This window comes from Embiotoca jacksoni, unplaced genomic scaffold, assembly GCF_022577435.1.
Source record: "Embiotoca jacksoni isolate LCO1_2020_lvr unplaced genomic scaffold, fEmbJac1.0.p SCAF_7, whole genome shotgun sequence".
NCBI classification, from domain to species: Eukaryota; Metazoa; Chordata; class Actinopteri; family Embiotocidae; genus Embiotoca; species Embiotoca jacksoni.
This window is the reverse complement of record NW_027185425.1, coordinates 932,675-956,041: the sequence shown is the minus strand read 5'-3', so window position 1 is coordinate 956,041 and position 23,367 is coordinate 932,675. Positions and strand designations below refer to the sequence as shown.

General features: G+C 44.4%; 1 protein-coding gene across 1 annotated transcript in view; it reads left to right on the top strand.

The window, feature by feature from the left end:
* The window catches only part of macf1a (microtubule actin crosslinking factor 1a), a 228,905-nt gene that overhangs the window by 109,751 nt on the left and 95,787 nt on the right, over positions 1–23,367 (top strand). The window contains 16 exon segments of the mRNA XM_069176154.1: positions 9,528–9,694; positions 10,110–10,222; positions 11,059–11,165; positions 11,610–11,729; positions 12,656–12,751; positions 13,159–13,286; positions 13,754–13,847; positions 14,341–14,495; positions 14,856–15,159; positions 15,903–16,031; positions 16,173–16,250; positions 16,937–17,098; positions 17,349–17,453; positions 17,940–18,035; positions 18,202–18,327; positions 20,958–21,110. Coding sequence (XP_069032255.1) covers positions 9,528–9,694; positions 10,110–10,222; positions 11,059–11,165; positions 11,610–11,729; positions 12,656–12,751; positions 13,159–13,286; positions 13,754–13,847; positions 14,341–14,495; positions 14,856–15,159; positions 15,903–16,031; positions 16,173–16,250; positions 16,937–17,098; positions 17,349–17,453; positions 17,940–18,035; positions 18,202–18,327; positions 20,958–21,110 — 2,133 coding nt within the window.

Sequence of the window (23,367 nt, the reverse complement as noted above, 5' to 3'; positions counted from 1 at the left end):
GCAGCTGGAGTATCACTAATGGGGCTGAATAGCACTGGACTACTGCACTACGTTTTTCTCTCTCCCGCACTCATCATCCTGCCTGACACCAGGTAACGGCCAACTTGTCAGACGCTCGGTGATAAATCAGACGCCCGAAATGAATTTATCCTCCTCCCTGGTGCGCCTCTGCTGACATAACTGTATCCCCGCGTCCTTGACTGCGACCACGAGTCTTCTTGGATCGAGAAAAGCAGGAGAATTAAAGCTGCCTGCACAAATACATACACTGTTAGAACAGCAGGGTCCTTAGAGAGAGGGGGCACGGCCGGCCGCTGCTCCGCCTGAACTGAAGTCAGGTCAGGTGAAGGGAAGAGGAAGGACAAAGAGGGGGTGGGGGGGGAAGCTGTGGCACGACAGCCTGCAGATTTCTGCCTTGTGATCGCACCGATAACCGCCCGAGGACTCTCTGCCTCCTTCCCTCTGTGACAGCTCCCTGTTGTATTTAAGATGGTGCCACTGAAAATGGAGTGAAACCTGCTCCTCCGAACTTCACATTACTCAGAGGTGTCAGATCATTGGGCGAGCTGTCACTCACTTTCTGAACCTTCCCTCTCTTATTTCGAAGGATGGGATTTTGTCTCGCGCAACTGTAAAGGAGTGGACTTAAAATGTAAACCTGAATGAACTTTAATTTGGCCTCTCATGAACTAACTTCCTGCCTTGCTGTCGTACTTTGTTCTCTGTCAACCTCACAAACATGGGGAACTCCATGGGTTGTGTGAGGCCTCATCGGGACGGGGAGCTCGCCGGAGTCCCGCCACTTTCACCAAAGAAGCGTCTACGTTTCCGACGTAAGCACAAGGGCAAGAGGAGCAGGAAAGGACAGGTAGAACACGAGGACTACGAGCAACAGAGAGGCCACGAGGCCGATGAACGAGACGAGGACGAGGAGGATGAGGAGGAAAAAGCTGCAGCTCTGGAAACAGATTTTAGCGCTAGGACTCTAACGACAGTGCCTGATACCCTGTTAACTCGTTCCAAACTTAATCCACACAGCAATACGCTTTCCCCCGGCTCAGCGAGCTCCAGTTTCGGGGGGCTTTTGGGCAACCGAATACTTGAAGCTTCCCCCAAGCCCAGCCCGGCCTGGAGAGGGGTCTTCTGCCTTCCAGGGGAGGAAGACACGGTCAGTGCGATCGTAGACGTGTCCAGCATCCCGAGCCAAACCACCACCACCACCCCGGTGAACACGGGCCCGGCTCTGGGCAGCACCACTCCGGGTGGAGGCAGGGTTTGTCGCGTGAAAGAGAAAGTCCAAGGGGTCCTGGAGAAACCGTGGATACTCCGGCAGAGGAAGGAGAAAAAAGACAAAGCGAGGGCGGATAAAAAGGAAGAGGAACGTGGAGGGGAAAAGGAAGGACCGGAAGGGACGTCTCGGCTGGTGCAGACACCTTCGGAGAGGGAGCGCAAAGGTGTGGTCCATATCCGAGAGGTGGATGGGAAACTCTGCGTGGTGAGGACGGTGTATCCCAGCGACTATGGCTCCCCAGTGTGGAGGGGTGAACGCGACGGTGACCTGGAGGTACGCCAAGAGACTCCTGTACCGTCTCCGGTCACAGGGAATATCCTCAAAATCCAACTGCCTGTGGAGGACAGAAGTAAAACCAAAATATCTGCCTGGGATACCCCGGTGTCCTCCAACCAGCTGCGGATTCAGGAGACCACGTCTGTCAAGGGATTCAGGTTGGACTCCCCAGCTTGCGCACAAGAGAGGGCGTCCCTCTTGGAGTCGGGATACGCCAGCGACCTTCCGCTTACCTCTCCGGAAACGGCGGGCACCACTCCGAGTCAGACGGACTGGGGAGGACTCACCAGCAGCTCGTCGGAGAGACTGGACTCCATGATGGAGAGTCCGCTGTCAGTGCAGCAGGCGACTCTAAATTACCTGCCACAGGTTTGTGCCCTGACATCAAATCCTTCAGCCAACTGTCCTGGATGTTTATCTCTTTGTCTTCAGTAGTGTTACACCAGTAAGCTTTGTGGCTGCAGGCACGGGCTGTGAAGAAACAACATGTTTCACCCTGAAGTGCAAAAAGGTTGGAAAAGTTAGAAGATTGACAGAAACACAATCAACAATTAAACCATCATTTACTAGCAAATAGATGCCAAATATTTGTTGGCTCCATCTTCTCATATGTGCTTACAAATATAAAATAGATAACTTTTAGCTTTCGCCTGTTTTATTGGACTAAACAGGCAGGCAAAGAACATGAATTTCATTTTGAGAAATTCTGATGGCTATTATTCACAGATTTTCTGTGAATAAATTATCAGTGAAAAATGTGGTAGTTGCACAGTTTTATAAAGAGCATTAAAAAGTACTCGGAAACCTCCAGTCTGCAACCTTTTTAAAACGGCCATTTCACACCAAGGCACCCAAACAAGACGGTGTAACATCTCCACAACAATGACTCTGTTCTTTTATTTGAAATGATGACTTTTCTGGCTTTTTTAATCACTGGATATAATTTGTAGCGTCCTATATCATGAACGAGGATAGCGATGTTGAGTTAAAGTTGCATTTTTAGTATTGAAACAGCGAAGACAAACCTAGAGAGGGTTCGAGGATCTAAAGCCGCCCCGGGGGGAGGGGCTTATGCAAATCTGTGCTGTGAACTTGAGACGGGAGATCTTCCCTCTTTTGTCAGTGTCTTTGTCTGGAGCAGTTCGGCCTTTTCCAGAAGTCGGTGTCTTCACTAACCATCGCGCTTTACACCCTAAAACTGCCCACATCCGGCTTGGCAAGACGAGTCGAAGGCGGCGTCGTCAGTGTTGACCTGAGACGGGCCAGTTCACCCTGCTGCAACTTTCCCCCACAATTTCGTCTTGTCGTGAATCCTTCGGTCTGAACCGGCCGTAACTCTCCATCACTACGGCGGTTTTACTCCCCTCGCTCGGACCCCTTTTTCCAAACCGGTGGTCTCTGGTGCTAAGAGATGCATTCACAGCTCTTCTTGATTGGTTTGAGTGCGGGTTATTTACAGGGTGCCTTTGTTGTTGTCTGTGCACCATGATTTGTTGTCATTAAGGTTTAGAGAGATTTGTGTGTGTGTGTGTGTGTGTGTGTGTGTGTGTGTGTGTGTGTTACCAGCTCTTGAAAGGCCCTAAACGTCTCCTCTTTGTTTCCGTTGGCCTAATCATCGCGGCCCAGACCGTCTCCCTCCTCCCCTCCTTCCCTCCCCCTCCATCCCCCCTCTGTTCCTTCTTCTTTCTTTTTTTTTTCACAAAACACACACTCACAGCGGGAGACAGACTCTCTGGGTGTTTGTGTGTGTGTGTGTGTGTGTGTGGAAAAAAAGGGTCATTGCCTTAAATGCCGGGGTTCCCTTCAACCTCAAACTTGTCATTTCCTACCGATTGAAAAGCGCTCGGTGTATCTACGTTTGTCTGTGTCTGTCTAGCTGCAGGGGTTTTGGCTGGAAAGGGTTCTTTACCGGTAATCCGAAGGGTGGCATCTGTTCACATTAGCATATTTTGTGGAAAATTGACACTCTTTCTCTGCTGGTTTTGAGCATCTTCAGCATATTGTTCTTACAGTTTCCCGTCTAGTCAGTAGCTGCTAGTAGCTAAAAGTCTTGAATACAAGTGTTGATATGATGAGTTGTAGTGCTGATGCTAAACTTGTTAATGTTAAATGTTCTAGTTGCCCATGAACTTTTCTGTGATAAAATTACATATAAAGGCAGCAAAACTTAAAACGTATTAAGGTTGTCGGCCATACCTGCTGGGATGTTGCTTTATTACATCTCATTGAAAAAATGTCTTATTATTTTTGTATGGTCATGAACCGGCTATGATGCACAGCCTTAAATGTTTGTGACAGTGTGTTGTTTTCTGATAACTGTTCATTTATCCTGTTGATATCTGCACAAATTTTAATGCCAAATAGCAAGAGCTTCTTTCTTCTTATCTGACGGTCCAGCTGAAAATAAGTTTTTAATTAGAAAACAGGCCTCAAAAAGCTGTGTTTTTGGGGGGCGTGTCTGTTTGATTGACAGGCCTGTGGTGCACTCAGGTTACAGCTATCGGTGGGCGGGACGTAGTATCGCCGTGTTTCCAATCAGATCAGTCAGATCCACCGCTCGCTCCTCCCCCAGCTCGTCCAAATATGGTCACTTCCTGCTCTGAACTAGCAAGATGGCGACGGACAAATTCTGAACTGGAGGCTTCATAAGGTCCGTTCACAAAAACCAACGGGTGACGTCGCAGTTGGTTGTCGCTTGGTTACAACAAAACTGCCAGAGGCGATGAAACAATAACAGCATCCATCATGACTGGAAGATTTTGACCTTGTGTTGTAAAGCACACGTGCACATATCTGCATGGGCCTCAGCCTCTTTCAGTCCAGCCCTGTGTTTCTTTTTACAGTATTTGTTTACATGTGGGCTGCGGAAAAAAAGGATCGAGGCTGACTTGCAGGACGGAGCCTTCCTGTGCTAGCTTACAGCCGTTCAGCTCTCCTTCACCTTGAAAAGGAAACGGCTGCTGCAGTCCCTGCAGCGACACAGCTCGCAGGTGACGGCTGATTTTCACCGCGGCTGCAATAGTTTGTTCACTTCCCCTTCGCGTGATGCAGGCAGCACAGTGAGGGAGTGCCGCCCAGCGGCTGACGTCGTGTCAGGTTGTGTTATGTGGTCTCGTTGGATGCACAGTTTCTGCTGAGTCATGAGAAACACAGACTGTAGATCCCGGCTCTGCAGAGACGCCCTGGTTAGGAGTGTTTTACTGGGCAGCAATAATCAATACTGCTGTCTTGAGTGTGTTCCTGCATCATTGTGTGTGTGTGTGTGTGTGTGTGTGTGTGTGTGTGTGTGTGTGTGTGTGTGTGTGTGTGTGTGTCAGGATGTCTCTGTGTTCAGTTTAAAGTGCAGCTGTCCTTTGTATGTGGGTGTGTGTTGGCCTTCTCTGCATAAAAAGGGATTTGAAATGCGCATTCATCAGCGAGACGGCTGCTTCGTTGAGCCTCGGGGGGGATTCCTGCAACACGCTGAAAACACACCACTCATATATATCCATACCTCCGTCCTTCTGTGTCTGAAGCTATCCGTCCATCGTTTGTCTCTCCACCCTCCATCTGTCCTCTTACTTTTTTATTTGAGTGCCAATAAAACAATTAATCCATCTTTTTTTTTTTTTTTGTCCTTTCATCTTCTCCTCCTGTCTGTCCTCCATCCTCCCTCCCACCGTTGCCGTCCGCCCTCCATCCCTCGCTCGCTCTCCTCCCTCCTCTCACTACAAACTTCAAAGAGGCCATGTTTCTAAAAGAGGGCTGGTCCGGGGCCCCGGGGGGCTGTTAGTGGATCATGGATGTTTGTGACTGGATCATAGCTGCTGCACAAACCTGATCTAATCTCGCTCACATCCGTCTGATTCTGTGTCTCTCTGCTTCTATTTTTAATGCAGTAACATTTCTTGGACATCATGCATGGATATGTGCAGTAAATTTAGACTAAGAGATAAGTGTTATCGCCAGGACTTCACACCTGCACTCACTTTAGTGTGTAAACTGTAGTTACTGAACACACGATGAGCTTTTGAAGCTGCCGTGGAGAGGAATGTAACCTCTGCATGTCATGAGACCAGATCTGTTGTTGTGTGGAGCCTATACTTAGTCTGGGTGGAAATTAGTACTCTATCCTGTTTTGTTGTATTGTTTCATTGTGTTTTGGCTGCCTTCTCTCAGTTTGATGTATAGGCTGTATATAAAAATGGACGTGGCTTCTGGCTCTGAAAAATGAGGGCAATGCGGAGGTGCCTTAAACTGCAATACCACCGAGTGCCACTAGGGGCTGGCTCCCAAAAAAAGTCCGGCTCCAAAGACTCCCATTCAACTTCTCTCATGAAATACAAATCATTATTGTTGTGGTTAGCTAAAGTCCCTCCATTTTATTAAATTTATGTTGATCCATATGAAAATAATCCCGTCTTAAATTAGATATTAGGCCTTAAAAATAATTGTTTTTGGGGGTGTCTGTTGGATTGACAGGCCTGTGGTGCAGTCAGGTTTCCACTATCAGTGGGCGGGCTTAATGTTGCTAGGTTTCCATTCAGATCAGTCAGATCCACCGCTCGCTTCCTCCCCGGCTCGTCTCAATATGGTCGCTATACCGGCAAAAAACATTCCGAACTAGCAAGATGGCGACGGCCAAAATAGCGAACTCGAGGCTTCATAACGTTCACAAACCGGTGTTCGACGTCATCGTCGGTTGCCATCTTGGTTTGATGACTTCTAAAATGCACATGGATTTCATTCAGTCATCGAGGCATTTTCCTGTTCTCTGTTCGAGTTTATTCACTAATCATAGAAAAAAAAGAACATATCTGTACGGTAGAGCTGATTATACTGAGGTTACTATGACGGGAGTCTTATTGTTCATTCAGGCTTTCAGATGAGTCAGTTCACTTCATTAAACCGTTGCTAAGTTGACGTTTTGGCTTTGTTTGCTTGCTGAAGAATACCCAGCAGGCTAATTTAAAGCAGCAGGTGACTTTAAGCCGACATGCTCTGCTGACTGCAGAGATTGTTCTGCATAAACTACCGCGCCAACCAGACAGTGGTAGTTACCTCAGACAGTATAGCTCTCTAGCTACAACAACATGTCATTACGGCTTCAGAAAGTTATCAGGCCTGTAGAAAAAGGTCCGTGCTCGGTTGTTCGTGAAGTAAAACATTCGAAGCTCAAGGTTCACTTGTTTTTTTCAGGAGCTCAAGGCCGTATCTCTTCAGTGCATGGAGCCGACAGAAATCCTGTGCTCGAGTCACGTGTTAATGAGCTGCTGTCTTTCAAGAACATATCTATCTGTTGCTGCCAGAAGCCGAGTACCTCCGATTAAATCACCTTCATATATAAATATATAAATGTTCACATGAAAGTATGTCAGATGTGTGGAGCGGTGAGTGGAGGACGGGGTGCTGTTGCAGTGGGAGTGCAGATGCAGCCCTCACACACACACACACACACACACACACACACACACACACACACACACACACACACAGAGAGAGAACCGTATCAACATTCAGAGGGAGGATTTTAGACGCTCTCTGTGGTTTCTTTTCTGCAAAAAGGGAGGTTGTGGATGCACGCAGAGACGCGGAAAACACACACACACGTTCATGTTTTCATGTCAATTCATCTTTGTTAGATTCCCGTTTGAATTGAATTACGTTTGCTATATTAGCGCGGTTTGTGGTCTCAGTGACGGACTGGTGAGGAATGCTAAGCAGCTAGCAGTAATCACACACGTCTAGGTGGATGGAAACATTTACCTGTTGGAACTTTTTGGTCATACGTGTTTCTACGTGTGCATACATGGGCATATCTGTCTGATGAATTATTGAATGAATGTGGACTTAACAGATGCTACTGGTAGATATCGCTTGCAAGTTACCACCCCCCCCCCCCCCACCCTCCCCGCTCTCCTCACGTTGCCGGCCTTGCTCCTCTTCCTCCCTCCTCCCTTCTCCCTCCCTGACTTTTTTGGCTGTTGCTGCAGTCTCCTGGCACACGCTGGACTTTCATACCGCTCTATATCAGCAGCAGGGAGCGAGAGGGAAGGAGGGAGGCCAGAAGAATACTGATGATAGTAAAAGGCAGCCAAGCACCGACAGTTACCGCACACACACGTCACTCTGGCTTTGTGGCGGCGGACAGATACAGATGGACCTAAAGAGGGCAAATTGAGAGGAAGAAGGGTGGTTAAAGCGGCCGTGTTGCTCGGTGGACACAACGCGCAGATCAAGCAGCTGTCGGTCTCCATGGAAATCTGTTTTACTCTTCAGACCCGGCACCAGTAAACAGGCTCGTCCTCAAAAGGCCCTTCAGGACCTGCGTGTCCTGGCGTCCACTAAAAGGCATCTGTTTTGTGTATGTAGGTGCATCAAATAGAGCTGTTTTGGGGATATTTAAGAATAATTTCCTGAAATTGACATCTTTACTTATTGATTTTGAAAAAGGCCTGAGTTGGCGACTGATAATAGTTACTGCAAGAAGAATTGAAGATAAATAATATTTATTCAAATAGCTGAGTTCCACCCAAACCAGTCTCTGTTGTGTTTCTGTCCTCTGATCTCTGTGTTTCATGAAGGGCGGAGCTTAACCGCTGCTACACAGACACAGTGCGTCGTTCTCTCGGACAGATTACAAATTAAATAGATAAAAGAAAATGCTGAAATTTATCACCAAATATGCCTGGCCCGCCCAAATAAGTCTGTCTTTGGACAACACTGCATAGTTATGGTAGTTTGTGAGCTACAGGTTGGAGAGCCCTGATCTAAAAGATGCTGCTAAAACCCTCACTGATGATGCAAAATGAAAACAAACTCTAACCCTTTTAGAGGTTACTCGGTCTTTTTAACATATTTCCTAGACATGTTGTGTGTGTTCAACCTCGTCTCTGGTGTTCAGCAGTTTCTCGGTGGAAATAAACCCCAAAGTGGAGATGACGTGAGGAAGAAAGAGACAGCCGAGCAGATTGATCAGCATCTGAAGCAGAACAGATGAAAGGAGAGGAAAAACCGAGCAGACAGATCGAGGTTGGGAGGGAGGGGAAAAGGAAGCGACGTGTCGGGGGGAGGAGGGGGGAGGGGAGGGAGCTAACGAACGGGCTGCACTGTAGATGCAGAGGAATCGGGGGGAAATTATACAATTAAAATACATGTCTTCATATCTCAGAAAGTAGATGTCGCACTTACACTGACTTTGCACATTTGTTGTCAGAGAGAAAGAAGAGAGTCTGAACAGAGACAACAGGTTGAATTAAAGTGAGTAAAATCTCTTTAGTGTTGATACAGGAACACAGCATGTGGTCGTTTCTGCTGAGTCATTGGACCTGATGGGGAGATGGTGAATGCATCACGAATGCAAATCAATTTTACAGACTTTAATTAGCATGGTTTCAAAAGCATTTTACAATTGCAAAGAATATGATAAACAACCACATTAAAACACAAAAAAGAAGCAACTTAGGCCCAAAACAACATAACTGAGGGATGGTTCAGAGTCACCAGAGCGAGCTCTAAATTTAAGCTTTCTCAAAACGTGGGGTTTAAAGCGTGATCTTAATAGTCGAGAGGATGTCTGCCTCCCGAACCCAAACGGTGAGCTGGTTCCACAGAAGAACCACTAAGAACCACAACGTACTCTGGTAGGATAATATGGGACCATTAGATCTTTCAGATAACATAGGACTTCACCATGTGTGTGTGAGGAGATTTTTAATTCTATTCCTGATTTCAGAGGAGCAAATTAGGAGAAGCTAATATGGGTAGATAGAGCATAATAAATGAGAGAAATCTTGAAAGCACTTGCTGAAGTCTTATGATTCTTTAATGAGACTGTGATGTGTTTCGGGATATTTGACTACAAAACTCAACAGTTGAATGCTAGTTTAATTTTTTTGGGGGGGGTCTTTCTGATCACACCTCTGCAGGCAGTGAGCTGTGATGAATCCTAACACTAACACCCCCCCTCTGTTCCCTCCAGATTTCAGAGATCTACGTGAGCGGCGAGTCGGGCGACCTCACAGCCAAAGAGAAGTTGTTACTATGGAGCCAGCAGGCGATAGAAGGCTACCCCGGCCTCCGCTGTGTCAACTTCACCTCATCCTGGAGCGACGGACGCATGTTCAACGCTCTGCTGCACAGATACAGGTCAGAGACGGTTTCATCTGGTTCGGTATTTAGTTTGAGTTAAAGTCTGAATACAGAACGGATTTACACACGTGACAATTCAAATTGAGAAAATCTCCTCAATGCAAATACATTCGGCTTTTAAAGACTCTCCAAAATAGTAATTCAAGCATGCTTGATTTACATTTTAAAAGGTTTATCACTTACTGTTATTAAAAAAAAAAAAAATAGAATAATTAAATGTAAAAAAACATATGTTTCAGTTTTGTGCTGAAAATATTTTTTTTGGTCTTTTTTTATTCAATCAGAAATACATAAAAAGCATTTTTTTTTATTCTGTAGACTCATGTTTGCAGGATACTGAATAGCTTCAAGAGATTAGAGTCTGACGCCCACAAACACACGGAGCACACCAACACTGCGTTTGTGTTTTCAGGCCCGACCTGATCGACATGGAGGCGGTGTCGCGACAGAGTAACCGGGAGAACCTCGAGCAAGCCTTCGAGATCGCCGAGTCGTTAGGGGTGACCAGTCTGCTGGACGCTGAGGGTGAGACTCTTCTCGTCTAAACTATGCAGCTGACTTTCTGTTCATTCAGGGTACAGTTGAGGCAGATCTTCAGGGAGCCTCCATTTTATAATACCTCACATGATGTTAGTAACTGTGATTTTATTCGGTTGTGGTGTATATGACAGGAAAAGCCGACAACTACATGTTATTTACGCTGCTTGGGTAGTTTTGTTTCATCTTGTTTGTCTCCAGCTTTTATTTTGAAAAGACTCAACTCCAGCCTCAGCCTGTGTGTAGAGAGACTCCCTCTGTGGTCCTAAATTTCATATTTTTCCCCACACAAACCTCTTTAAAATCCTCCATTCATTTCAAGAACAGTGACATTTTAGTTGATGTCGACTTCTTAAATCTTGTGTGATCAATTTGTCACTATTACTATTAAATGTATTTCCTGCCAGTCAAGCCTTAAGCTTTTCTGTTGCTACAATATCATTGATCTAACATTGGTCAATCGGACCAGTAAAAAACATCTGGATAATGTTGTTTTTGTGGTTTAAACGTAATTTTTGTTCTATCCGTACATTTATAATTAGTTTACTTTGAGTGATGGTCTAATTTTGTGGAACTTCTTAAGTTGTATGTCGCAAACAAGCATTTGCTGAGACTGCATAGTTTTTTTTATATTGTAGTATACATTCATATTTACATATTTTCTAGTTAATAGTTTCTCTTTTAATTTATTAGCTCGGGTTTAATTTAGAACCAAATGGTATCAGAAACCTTAAAGGTCCTTAAAGATTTTTTTAATGTGATAAAATAACCATTTGCATAATTCCTGCCGTTTTCTTTCTCTCATCTTCTGTGATTTTCTCCAGATGTTGATGTTCCGTCTCCAGACGAGAAGTCGGTCATCACGTACGTCTCCTCCATCTATGATGCCTTCCCGAAGATCCCCGAGGGAGGAGAGGGCATCACCGCACACGTACGTCTCATTCTGGTTCAGCCGGTTATAACTTTATTTTACTTTTGCATCACGCACAAACTCAATTAGAATTTCTCACATGGGCTTTATTGGGCTTTACTGGTAATCTTGCCGGTTCTTAATTTTTGCACGCTGTGCATTTTGTGCATTCCTGCTGCAATGTTGCTGCATTTTCTGTTAACTTTTAATACATATTTCAGTGCATTGATTTTCAGTGTTTTGCTCCGTTTTCTGCAGAAACATTATTTCCATATTGACTGTTCAGCTTCTTAATTAATGAACTGGAACTTTTAAATAATGATGCCGTTAATAGAATAGTGTTACAGTCATTCATTATAAATCGCACGAATATCCGTTTTCCACTAAATCTGTGAGTCTATGATGTACGAGTTTCCATTAACTGCCCTCATCTCTGCTTCTTTCTCTCTCCCTCTCCGTCATCAGGAGGTGGACCAGCGCTGGTCGGAGTACCAGTCCAGGTTCTCGTCTCTGCTCCAGTGGAGCCGCCAGCATACGGCCGTCATGGCCAACAAGAACTTCCCACAAAACCCTGTGGAACTCAAGGTGAGCGTCACACTTCTGTCTCGGGAGTATTTTGCTTAAAATTCTGTCAAACTGATTTTTTTTTTTGTTTGTTTTGTTTACAAAAGTCAAGTTAGTTTTATTTATATAACACATTTAAGTAGAGCAAAGTGGACCAAAGTACTGCATCAAACAGAATTAAAACAAACAAAACGGATATTGGATGGATATATTTAGCATATAAATGAGCAGTAAATAAAATCCAAGACGAAATTAATTCAATATAAAAGCAAAAAAAGCACCTAAAAAGCTGGAAAACAAGGGACTCTATTGTATACAAATATAAAGGATAAATAACCTGAAATAATACATAAACATAATATGTCACCAAACATTGTGTAAATTGGGGACATACAGGTGTAGGTTTCCTTTCTCTGCTGTTTTAATGCTAATTTTCTCACAGCAACCAGGTTGCTATGGTGTGAATCAAATCCCATCATATCTTCTCATCTTACATCCGCTCAGTCCAACCAGCCTTGAAAACAACAAAAAAAGAAGCTGACAAGCAATTTCTTTAAAACCCCCAAGAGAACAAATAAAAGGAAATGAGGGGCGGAGAGTAGAAGGGTTTAATAATGTGGACGGCGTCAGACGGAGGTGTTAGGTGAGCAAAGAAGAATTCAGATTAGAACAAGGAACCCGGGAATTAGTTTGCAGAAGAAAGGCGTGACATGAAAGAGGGAATGACGATGTGAGGAAGGATGCAGCTGTGAATTAAAAGATGAGTGAAGACTGAAGATGAGGAGGGAGGGAGGAGGAAGCAGCGACCACCCAGAGAGAGACAGAGGCTGTGATTTAAAAAGCTTTCACCTCTGATAAGCGGGTGAATATAAACGACGTTAACATTCGACCCCCCTCACAACACCACCTTCTGCCCCTCCACCCCCGCCCCCGCCCCACCCTTTCAGGCACTTTACAATGAGTACGTCCATTTCAAAGAGACGGAGATCCCCGCCAAGGAGATTGAGAAAGGTCACATCGAGCACGTCTACAAGCTGCTGGAGGTAAGACGGCGACCGGCGTTCGGCTCCGTGTGCGTCACGGGGTCGAGCTCGGGGGGTTGGGGTGGAGCGGGGGGGGGGAACTGATGTGAATGAGTGAGGTCGAGTCATGCGTTCACCTCCCGGAGCAAAGTCATCTCTGCTGTTGTGTTATTATCAATGCAGCGGATTGTTGGATTGAACACAAGCACATAACAGCTGATAATAGCGGCTCCTTTTTTTAAATTTTTTTATTTCCTGAGTCAGCTGATGTTAGCAGAGCAGCTGTCTCTGCTGTACCTTATGAGATCGTTAGTGACTGTGTGTGGATCTGCAGTGAAGCATGCTGGGATGTTTAGTATATATATATTTACCCTGTGTGTGTGTGTGTGTGTGTGTGTGTGTGTGTGTGTTTGCGTGTGTGTGTCCAGGTGTGGATTGAGTTCGGTCGTATTAAGCTTCCTCAGGGTCTCCATCCCAATGACCTGGAGGACGAATGGGGCAAACTGATCCTGGAGATGCTGGAGAGGGAGAAGGCTCTACGGCCGGCTGTGGAGAGGTACGGACACCCTGCTTTGCAAACGGAAGGAACATGACATGAAAAATCGTCCATAAAATAAATAAATAGATTTTTTTTCAAAAATATTTTCGTATTCTGAAAGTGCAGCTTTGGGATAATGAATCCGCCTCTGGTTCAAACAGGTTAAAATGACATCTTGTTTGTGATAATTATTAGCAGATTCTGATATACACTATATTATCATCATACTATACATTTTTATGAAATTAATAATGAAATTCCTGAGACTTACAAATGTATTAATAATGAATTTTGGAGAATTGTGGTGTCCCATTTATAGATGGTGCTCTTAAATGAGTGTTATGGCCACATGGTGGGAAATGGGATAATACACACACACACACACACACACACACACACACACACACACACACACACACACATCAAATACATTTTCAGGGACATGCCTGCTTAATCTCTGTGTGTGTGTGTGCGTGTGTTTTCAGGTTAGAGCTGCTGCTTCAGAGAGCCAATAAGATCCAGAACATGGCTCTGGACTGTGAGGAGAAACTCACCCTCGCTAGGAACACTCTGCAGGCGGTGAGTAGTGATCCTCTCTCATCTCACACTTTCCTCACACACACACAAACACAAACACACACACATACAGGGGGCTTCTGTTTCTGTTGAGTAAATGGACGATAACTTGGCGTAGTGTGTTAATGTGGCCTTCTGGGACAATAAATATTTACTCACCACTTTCCCTGCTTTCTGCAAACACACTCTCTCCTCCCGGTACCCGACCGTGTCAGCATGGACACAAGGTCACTCTACATTTGTTTCAAATCATCGTCCTTAAGGACGAACGCTTTCACCAAATAAGTGATGCTCAACAGGATGTTTTTTTTTTACCAACTAACTGCTGTACTGTCCCCCTTTTTGATCCATTTATTTTAAATGCTACTGCCTTGGCATCAATGTATTGTTTACTGAATCTGTGCCTGGGGAAACGTGAAACCTTCATAATAACACAGAAGCCCAGCAAAGCAAACAAAAAAAAGCCTGCTGAACTGCTCCCTCCTCCGGTGTCCAGGACATGTCTCGAGCGGAGAGCGGCGAGGTGGTGCAATGCGAGAAGGAGCTGGCCTGCTACCTGCAGGACTGCGAGTCTCTGATCCGACAACTCAACCAGGAGCTCAAAGTCCTGCGAGATGAGAAGTACTACCAGGTGGAGCAGCTGGCGTTCAGGTGAGCTGTGTGGAAGTGGCCTTTTGTTTGTTTTTTATAAATAAATTGGTGTAATACAGACAATTTAATTTAATAATAGCTCATTATATTTCAGTATAGGTCAACGAGCTGCTCTGTATTACTCCATTAAATCCTATAATTATCTGCTTCGAGTGTTTACCAAGTGCATGAAGGTCCTCTGATGGAAATCAGTGTCAAGAAAACCGGGCGCCTCATCAGCGTCAACAATGACTGTTGTTTCATGCCTTTCAATGTGACAATAACTTTGTAGCTGCACTGGTCCAACGACTAACGGCCACGCATCGTACTAATATCTTCAGATCCTTCTTCCCTGACTTTATATTTTGGTCTCACCCACAGGGTGACCTGCCTTCAGGAGGAGCTGGTCTCCCTCAGACTGCAGTGCTCCAGCGTCTACAGGAAAGGTCACTTCACTCAGACGCTGGGCAGCACCGGGACGGAGCACACCGGCCACAGAGGCATCGACAGCGGCCTGTCGCTGGGGCAGACGCTGCTGGGAGCTGTGGGCGTCGTGGGAGCAGCGGGAGCGGCACTCCTGCGCCGGCCGATGGCTCGCTCCCAGCTGGTGGCCATGTCTTCATCCGAGGACGAAGGAAGCCTGAGGTTCATCTACGAGCTGCTCGGATGGGTGGAGGAGACGCAGGTCAGTCGCTGTGATTCCTTACTTGCTGCAGCTAATAGATTAATCCTCATTAGGAATATCCATCTGATTATTTTCTTAATTGTTTCATTAATTATAGATTTATAATTGTCAAGAAGCAGTGAAAAAAAAATACATTAAAAATGTCTTTGAATGTGTTGTTTTCTTCAACCAACTTTCAACACCGAAAGATATTCAATTTACAATTATATAAAACACACACTGAGAAGCTGGAACATTTTGCTCCATCCCTCGGATACATTTTTACAAACATATTAGTTTTGAAGGTCATCAAGTGGCTCTTTTACTTTGTACAAAATACTTTAAAGCAAGAAAAGGAGCACGATAGGGAAGCCTTTAAAGTTGGGGGGAAAATATCAATAATTCATACATAACTTCATAAAACATGAAATACTAAAAGATAAAATAACAATAATATTTCCATAACAAGTCAAATCCACATTCAAAACCACACATTTAACTGAAACTGCAGACTGAGTCAGTATTTAGAAATATAATTCATTTCTTTAAATATCGGTGCAAATGGAGGGGCTGCCTTTTTTTCTGTTCATCATAGATCATTGAATTTCAGCTTTTTAGTCAGTGAAAGTCAAGAGAAAAGTCAGGGAATTTCACATGGGAACCCTGTGTGTATATATATATATAATACTTAAGACAATGTTTAGTATGATAAATAAAAAGCTTTTATTTATTCATCCCCATGATAATCTTTGTGTGTGTTTTAGGATCTGTTGGAGCGCGCTGAATGGGGCGCAGATCTCCCCTCTGTGGAAAACAACCTCCAAGAGCACAACAACGTACACACTGCAGTGGAGGAGCTGATGAGCAGCCTGCAGGAGGCACGCAGCTACGAGGTACACACACACACACACACACACACACACACACACACACACACACACACACACTCGTGCTCATCACTTGTACGTGAACACAGCGATCTTTATGCTGCGAGCTGTTCTTTGTTAATCAAGTTTTTCTTTCTCCTCCTTCAGGCTAAAGTCTCTTCCAACTTCAAGACTAATTACTCTGAAACGCTGGCCAAGCTGGAGCACCAATACTGCAAACTACTGGTCAGTCTCGGCTCAGGAACCGGTCATTTGTGTGTCTTTCTTTGCCTATTTCACCCCCTTTCTTCGGTTAATCCCGTTACAGCGTGACAGAACTGTCACTGTCCCCAAATTTACCCCGTCTCTGTCTCTGTCTCTGTCCTCTCAGCTCGCGTCTCTTAATATGTTTTGGGTTCTAGGTACATTTTCCTCCAAACTTCTCAGTACATTTACAGTCGTGTGTTTGTCTTCAGTCACTTTAGCTACTTCCTGTCTGGCTGCTGCAGGTTCTTAAAGATGTACGTGCTCACAGATGCTCTTTTGTTTTAGCAATAGATGCTAATAGATAAATAGATGGGCATTATTATAGTGTCATAGGTGCCAGGTACATTAAAATACAATTCAATGAAATACAAAGTAAAATGTGCAATAAAATACAAAGTTCAAAATAGACACAAGATGTCTAGAATTGATAAATAAGGGACATTCCTGTTTCTGTTATTTCTCTGTTGAACTCTGAGGGTCTTGTAGGAAGGTTTTTTTTCCTCCACAGTTCTTTATTTTCATTAAAACCGCCTTAAAAATGCTCAAACATCAACAGAATAATCCAAACAACCAGAGAATAAGAGGATGTTTTGGGGTTTTGTTAAATTCCTCTCTGCTCTGCTGATCAGCATGACGATGGCTGTTTGTTTGTGTGGTTGCCATAGGAACATTCGTCATGGCGCCTGAGGAGCCTGGAGAGCCTGCACGCGTTCGTGTCGCACTGCACTGAGGAGCTGATCTGGCTCAACGAGAGGGAGGAGGAGGAGATCGCCTACGACTGGAGCGACGGCAACACCAACATGAACGCCAAGCGGGAGTTATACAGCGTGAGTGAAAGGAAGAGGGCGAAGCAGAGACGCTGATCGCTTCCTACAGACCAGAAACCTCCCAAACATTACAAAATAAAAGCAGAATGCAAATGTCCAAATGTGTTTTCCACTTATACTCAAAGTCAAACTACTGTTTACATGCACCCAACGCACTTTTTTTTTTTTTTTTTTTTACATCCGACCAGTGATCTAAAAACGCCCTCCCCATCGTCTCTAACCATCCTCCTTCTCCCTGCTCCGTTTATAGGAAATGAGGTTAGAGCTGGATGAAAAACGAGATGTGATGCGGTCGCTCCAGGAAACGGCCAGCCGTTTGTGTCAGGAGAACCATCCGGCCAAACAGACAGTGGAGGTGAATGTCGGGGTTTTATTCAGCCGGGCTGGATGACCTTTTAAAAGATGTTGTTTTGTTGTTTTTGTCTCCGTGGGGACCGCTTTTGTTAAAATGATTTTTTTTTTTTTTTTTTAATGTAAAATTATAATGCCCATTTGAAAACATTTATTTGTGCGCACCACATGTAAAACACTGAAATAAAAAGACTTATTTGGGGTTTGCTTTTCATACCATGTTTACTGCCCTCCATCACTGCTCAGTTGGAAACGGCACAAACCACAAAATGCCTGCTGAAAGCCAGAAGCTGTCTGACTCTTGTCTCTGCAGATCAACTTCCCCGTCGATGCCCTGCAGATCGACTTCAGTCCTTTTGTGATTTGAGGCTGTAAAAATCTTTTATGTAACTTTTTCGTGTGTGTGTGTGTGTGTGTGTGTGTGTGTGTGTGTGTGTGTGTGTGTGTGTGTGTGTGTGTGTGTGTGTGTGTGTGTGTGTGTGTGTATCAGGCCTACAGTGCAGCCCTGCAGACTCAGTGGCAGTGGGTGGACCAGCTGTGTATGTGTGTGGAGCATCATCTCAAAGACAACACGGCGTACTTCCAGGTGACTCCCTCCATCCAATGACCTAATATGAAGTTGTTTAAAATGATTTAAATAGTCGCTATGCTATTCTACCAAAACATATCTTTGTCATCCACACGTTCCCATGACGTGTTGCATCCTGACGTTTTTTTTAATCGGTTTTTTTTGTGTTTTTTTTCCTGCTCAGTTTATGAGCGACGCTCGGGACTGTGAGTCGTACCTCCGCCAGCTCCAGGAAACCATCAAGAGACAGTACACCTGTGACAAGAACAGCCGACTGAGCAAACTGGAGGACTTGCTGCAGGACTCGATGGTATCTGCCCTTCACTTTTCTTTCTGTCGCTCACAATTAAATCCGCTTCTTTGTCCCTGCGGTATGTAGGACAGAATATATATGAGCGACTCTGACAAGAAGCAGCGGCCAGAGTCTTTCCCTTGAAACCACAATTGACATCGCATTACAGCAAGTGTTTATTTCTATTATTGTTGAAAAACAAGGTTAGGATTCTTGATCAGTCGAGATTTAGAAAGTGTGATAGTCACTAATGAGGATATTTTAGAACAAGTGTCCATTTCACCTAAATAAATCCAAGAAAACTTTCATTTGCGCTCTGTTTTATAACGTTAAGTTTTTCATTTTAATTTAATTTGAGTGTAGCATCACCATGTAGCATGGTCCCTTCACAGATAAGTAAAAACTCTGTAATAAAATATAAATATGAAGGATATTTGAAAGGGCAGTGAAAGCCGATCATCGCAAATTCAATAACAGTACGAATTTAAACAAACCCTGCTGCCACCTCCAACTTATCACATGACACATTGGCCGTAACCTCAGACTGAGGCTCTAACCGGGACGACATGTCCGGTTTTCAAACTATTTCTCACCGCTTCCAGCAGCTGAGACTTTAACACGCCAGCGTCCTGCTGGTTGTTGTGCTGTTGTGCTCGGCCTCGGGCGGCTGCAGCACGTCGCATGACACGCCGAAGTCATCTGTCAGAGGCTGTGTGCGCTGAGTCATCCCCCCTGTGGCACATTTGTTGTGAGCCTGCCATCTTCACAACTACTTCACACACACACGCGCACACACACACACACACACACACACACACACACCTCTGACTTCAAGCAGATGGCAGAGTTAATGTGGGCATCACTTCACAGGTCAGAGTACTGAGCATCCACTCTCAATAAAGGTGTGTGTGTGTGTGTGTGTGTGTGTGTGTGTGTGTCACAAACAGATGCTCGTTGTGCTCAACCTTGTGTTTATATGTGTGTTCTGCTCACATGCTACCTGCTGTGTTTACACCTGTGTGCGTTTGCGTCTGTCAGCCTCCTCGTGTTTGTGCGTTCGTTCATTTCCAACCTGCAGTTCATGAAGTTTGCGGTTGGTTGTTCTTCGTGTCTCACTGGGAGGCCGATCCTGTTGCGAATGATTGGGCAGAAAACACACAGACGAACCTTTTGTCTCACTCCGATAATGATCGAGAAAAGGGGTGAAATCACCTTCTTTTAGGCAGAGGTCCGTGTTTAGATGAGGTGCTTCTGTCATTATCTAACTGTTTAAATTCATAGAATTCCTGTTGGTCTTTTAATTAAAATTCCCCATGTACCCACAGTTTAATTTACATTTGTACAAATTGTGTCAGTCAACTTGTTCTGGTCGTGCTGACTGCAGCGAAGGACATCTCGGTGTGAAATTCACATCTGAGCTGTCACGTATAAAGTTATTAACGCAGGTTCAGTCTTGGTTTCCTTCTCAGCCTCGCTGTGTCTCGAACTCTCCCTCCACCCGTCTCCCTGTCCTCTCTGTCCATTAGAAATCCCTAATGAGTCTCTCTGCTCGTGACAGCGGGACAGAAATGAAATGCAATTGTACCTGTCAGTTTAAAGAGCGCACAGTTAAATGTTTAATAGTTAGTAGCCGAGCTAACACGAGCAGCTGAGTCAGGGAACACTCACCTCAGGGGCTACATGCTAATAGGCTAATTATAGATCGCAGCACTTCAGATAGAAAATGTCAGCTATGTGTTTGATATAATCTGCAGTGATTTTGTGTGAAAGGAATAAATCAGCAGTAACATCTGTTTCCGTACAGATTTAATACACTTATTCGTGGTTTCTTTTAGCACCTGAGCTACATGTTTGATTTTGATTTAAACGTCTACTATTGGATGGATTTTCATATAATTTGTTCCAGACAATAATCCCCCCCTCAAGTTCAATTGAAATAACTTTGGTGTTCCTTTAACTTTTCATCTGGTGCCATCCTGTGGTCAAAAGTTACATTTCCAATTCCTTAATGTGCAGTATTTTGATTTGTGACCAAACACCTGCAAAGCTGATGACATCAGCCTCAGTTGTATCTGTACGTGTGTAAAGCAAATTCAAAATGTTTAAAGCTGCAATTAATGATTAGTTTTATTTTCGATTAATCTGTCGATTATTTATTTGATTAATGGATTAGTTGTTCGGTCTTTAAACTGTCCAAAAATAGTTAAAAATGTTGATCAGTGTATCCGGAAGCTGGAGGTGCAGCCTAAAATTGTTTGTTTTGTCCCGACCAACAGTCACAACCAAAAGATGTTGAATTTATTGTCCCGGAGGAGTAAAGAAAGCAAAAAAATATTACATTTTAAGAAGCTGGACTTAAATATACACATAGTTGGCAAGTAATTTTCTGTCTATCAGCAATTCAATTAATTTACTAAATGTTTCTGCTTGTGAACTTAGCATATTAACACAAAACACAAATACACTTTAGCTTCTAAACATTAGCATTTAAAGTGCAGCCTCTCAGAGCTGCCAGCTGTAGCCTCTGAGCATTGCTTTGTCTTGATGCTATGTGACACAGCTCATGGTCATCAGTATTCGTTAATTCATCCTGTCTTTCTGTTTAGTGCATTGTGACCTGATGTCCAATGATTGTGTCCTTCCTGCAGGAGGAGAAGGAGCAGCTGATCGAGTACCGGAGCACGGTGGCGAGCCTCGTGGGCCGGGCCAAGACGCTGGTGCAACTGCGCCCCCGCAGCGCGGAGAGCACCCTGGGAGCCACGACGCCCATCAAAGCCATCTGTGACTACAAGCAGATCGAGGTATGGCAGCACACATTGCGCTCCGTGAACATGAGGTTGTGCATGATGTCCAAATCTGGAAATCTGTGACCGGTCCTGTGATCAGCCGGTCCTGCTTGTAAACTGTATACTTATTGAGTACCAGCTCACCACTGACATCCCGACTGTATTGTTTTATCCCTCACCTCCAACTGCCTCCTCTCTGCCCTGCACCTCCTCACCGAGCCCCTCCACAACCTCCTGCTGTGAGATTTAGTTTGGTTTAGTTCCAGACAGATGAAAACATCTGAAGAAACACTTTTCTGTGTCCAGACGGTCCGTAACGATGAATTAACCTCAGCAATGGAAGGTGGTTTTTATTTTGCAAACAGCTTCAACTGTTTCCCCTTATGTACAAATAGCAGCGCTCAGTTTGGATACTGAAAAAGCTAAATGATCTAAAAATGATCATTGACAGAGTTCATACAACAGATGATCCTCGTTTTTCGTCTTATTATAGTTAACACATGCATGTTTTTGCGCTGCTGCATGTCCCGGTGTGTGATAGTGTACAAACGTTGTGCACCAGCTTAATTATGTGCCCCCTTAAAATGACAGTAAAATACTGCGCCGCTGACTTCAGACCAGCTTTTTGACGACTGCACGTGTCGGAAACTTTCAAGAGTTTGGTGCCACTCTGCGCTCGGTGTGAAGATGGACCCCTCCAAATAGCCAGAAGGGGAAATCTCTCTCTTCCTGGCTCTGGCTCTGGCTCTCTCTCTCTCTCTCAGCTGTGATGTCCTCAGGGAGTCTAAGAGCCAATCAATTATACATCTGTCCCATCCTCTCTGCAGGCTCAGTTAAAACACCTATCTTTCCACACGTGGACACTCTGCCGCCCCTAACGCTGCTATATTTAGTCTGACTCCACAGTTTGCTCATGGAAGCATGCTGTATGTGAGGAGTTGTATCCAGGTGATAGGAGGAAGGTGGTTCTGGTCTTCTACCTCATCACTGATTCAAAGGAAGAATTCAAATGAGCAGAGCTGAAAGTTCCACTGAAACAAAGCACATGACCCAAAGTAATCTTTCTCTCCTTCACTCTCCTGTGTCTTCTCCTCCTCTCTCTCCATACCCTCATGTACCTTTTTTTTCCTCTTCCCCCTCTCACTCCCTCCTCTTCCTCTTCCTCCTCTTCCTCCCTCATCCTCTTCCCTCCCTCTCGTCTGTCGGCTGGGCTGGCAAGACAAACGTTCAGGTATAGCTGCCTATATTCTCCCTCTCTCACCTCAGATTCTTACACTGTACACACTGTACTGCCCCGCTTGTCACTTTCTTATCAGCTGATTTCAGGTTTTATATTTAGTAATGGATTAAATGTGTGTGCATTACATTCAGTGGATTTTTAATCAGTTAAACAAAAGTGGAAAACAGACATTTCTTTGTGTTTTGTTATGTAGTTTTGAATCGCCAGAGTTCAGCTAAATTAAACCAGCAAAATTAAGTCTATTCTTATCTTAATGGTATTATTCATTCATTCATTCAGCCTTTATTTATACTGGAGAAATCCTTGAAGTTCACCCTCATTTACAAGGACGTTGAGTCAATTAGAAAGCAAAGAAAAAAACAACTAATAGCAGTAATCAAAGCAATACGACAAGCTGACAGAGATGAGGTTGTATCACAGTGTAGCTAATACATAACTATTTAACTGTCAGATGAGGGAAGATAACCTGAAAGATGACTTGAAATCAACAGCAAAACAAATTTACACTAAGAGGAATAAAACTCTCCTTTAAGGGTGAAAAACTTCCAACACAGGGAAGGAAAAACTTCTTTTTTTTTAACAGGACAGTATAGAGATCTAAGACATGCAGCTCCATGGCCAAAGATATCTGCAAAAGAAGGCACAGAAACTACACGAGCTCTTTTATAATAGGCACCCAAAGCTGAGGATGAAACTGATTTGTCGAGGAATCATTCATTTATGATTGATTATGTCATATAAGTTGAGTAACGTCATCATGCGAGGCTGAAATCAGTTGATAAGGGTTTGGTGGCAATCGCTGAACTGAACTGAATTTAACACCGCCTCCCGGGCTCATTCAGTCAGTCAGAAAATAACGAGCTTTAATGCATTTCATGTATTTAATGTATGTGCATAGCTTTGCATTATTAATGTGTGTGTGTGTTTGTGTGCAGGGACGGGGTGAGAGAGGGTGGTGGGGGGGTGGGGAGGCAGTATCAGCCATCCATTGTGCAGCCCTGAAACGGAAATCTGAAACCAAACTCTTTGTTG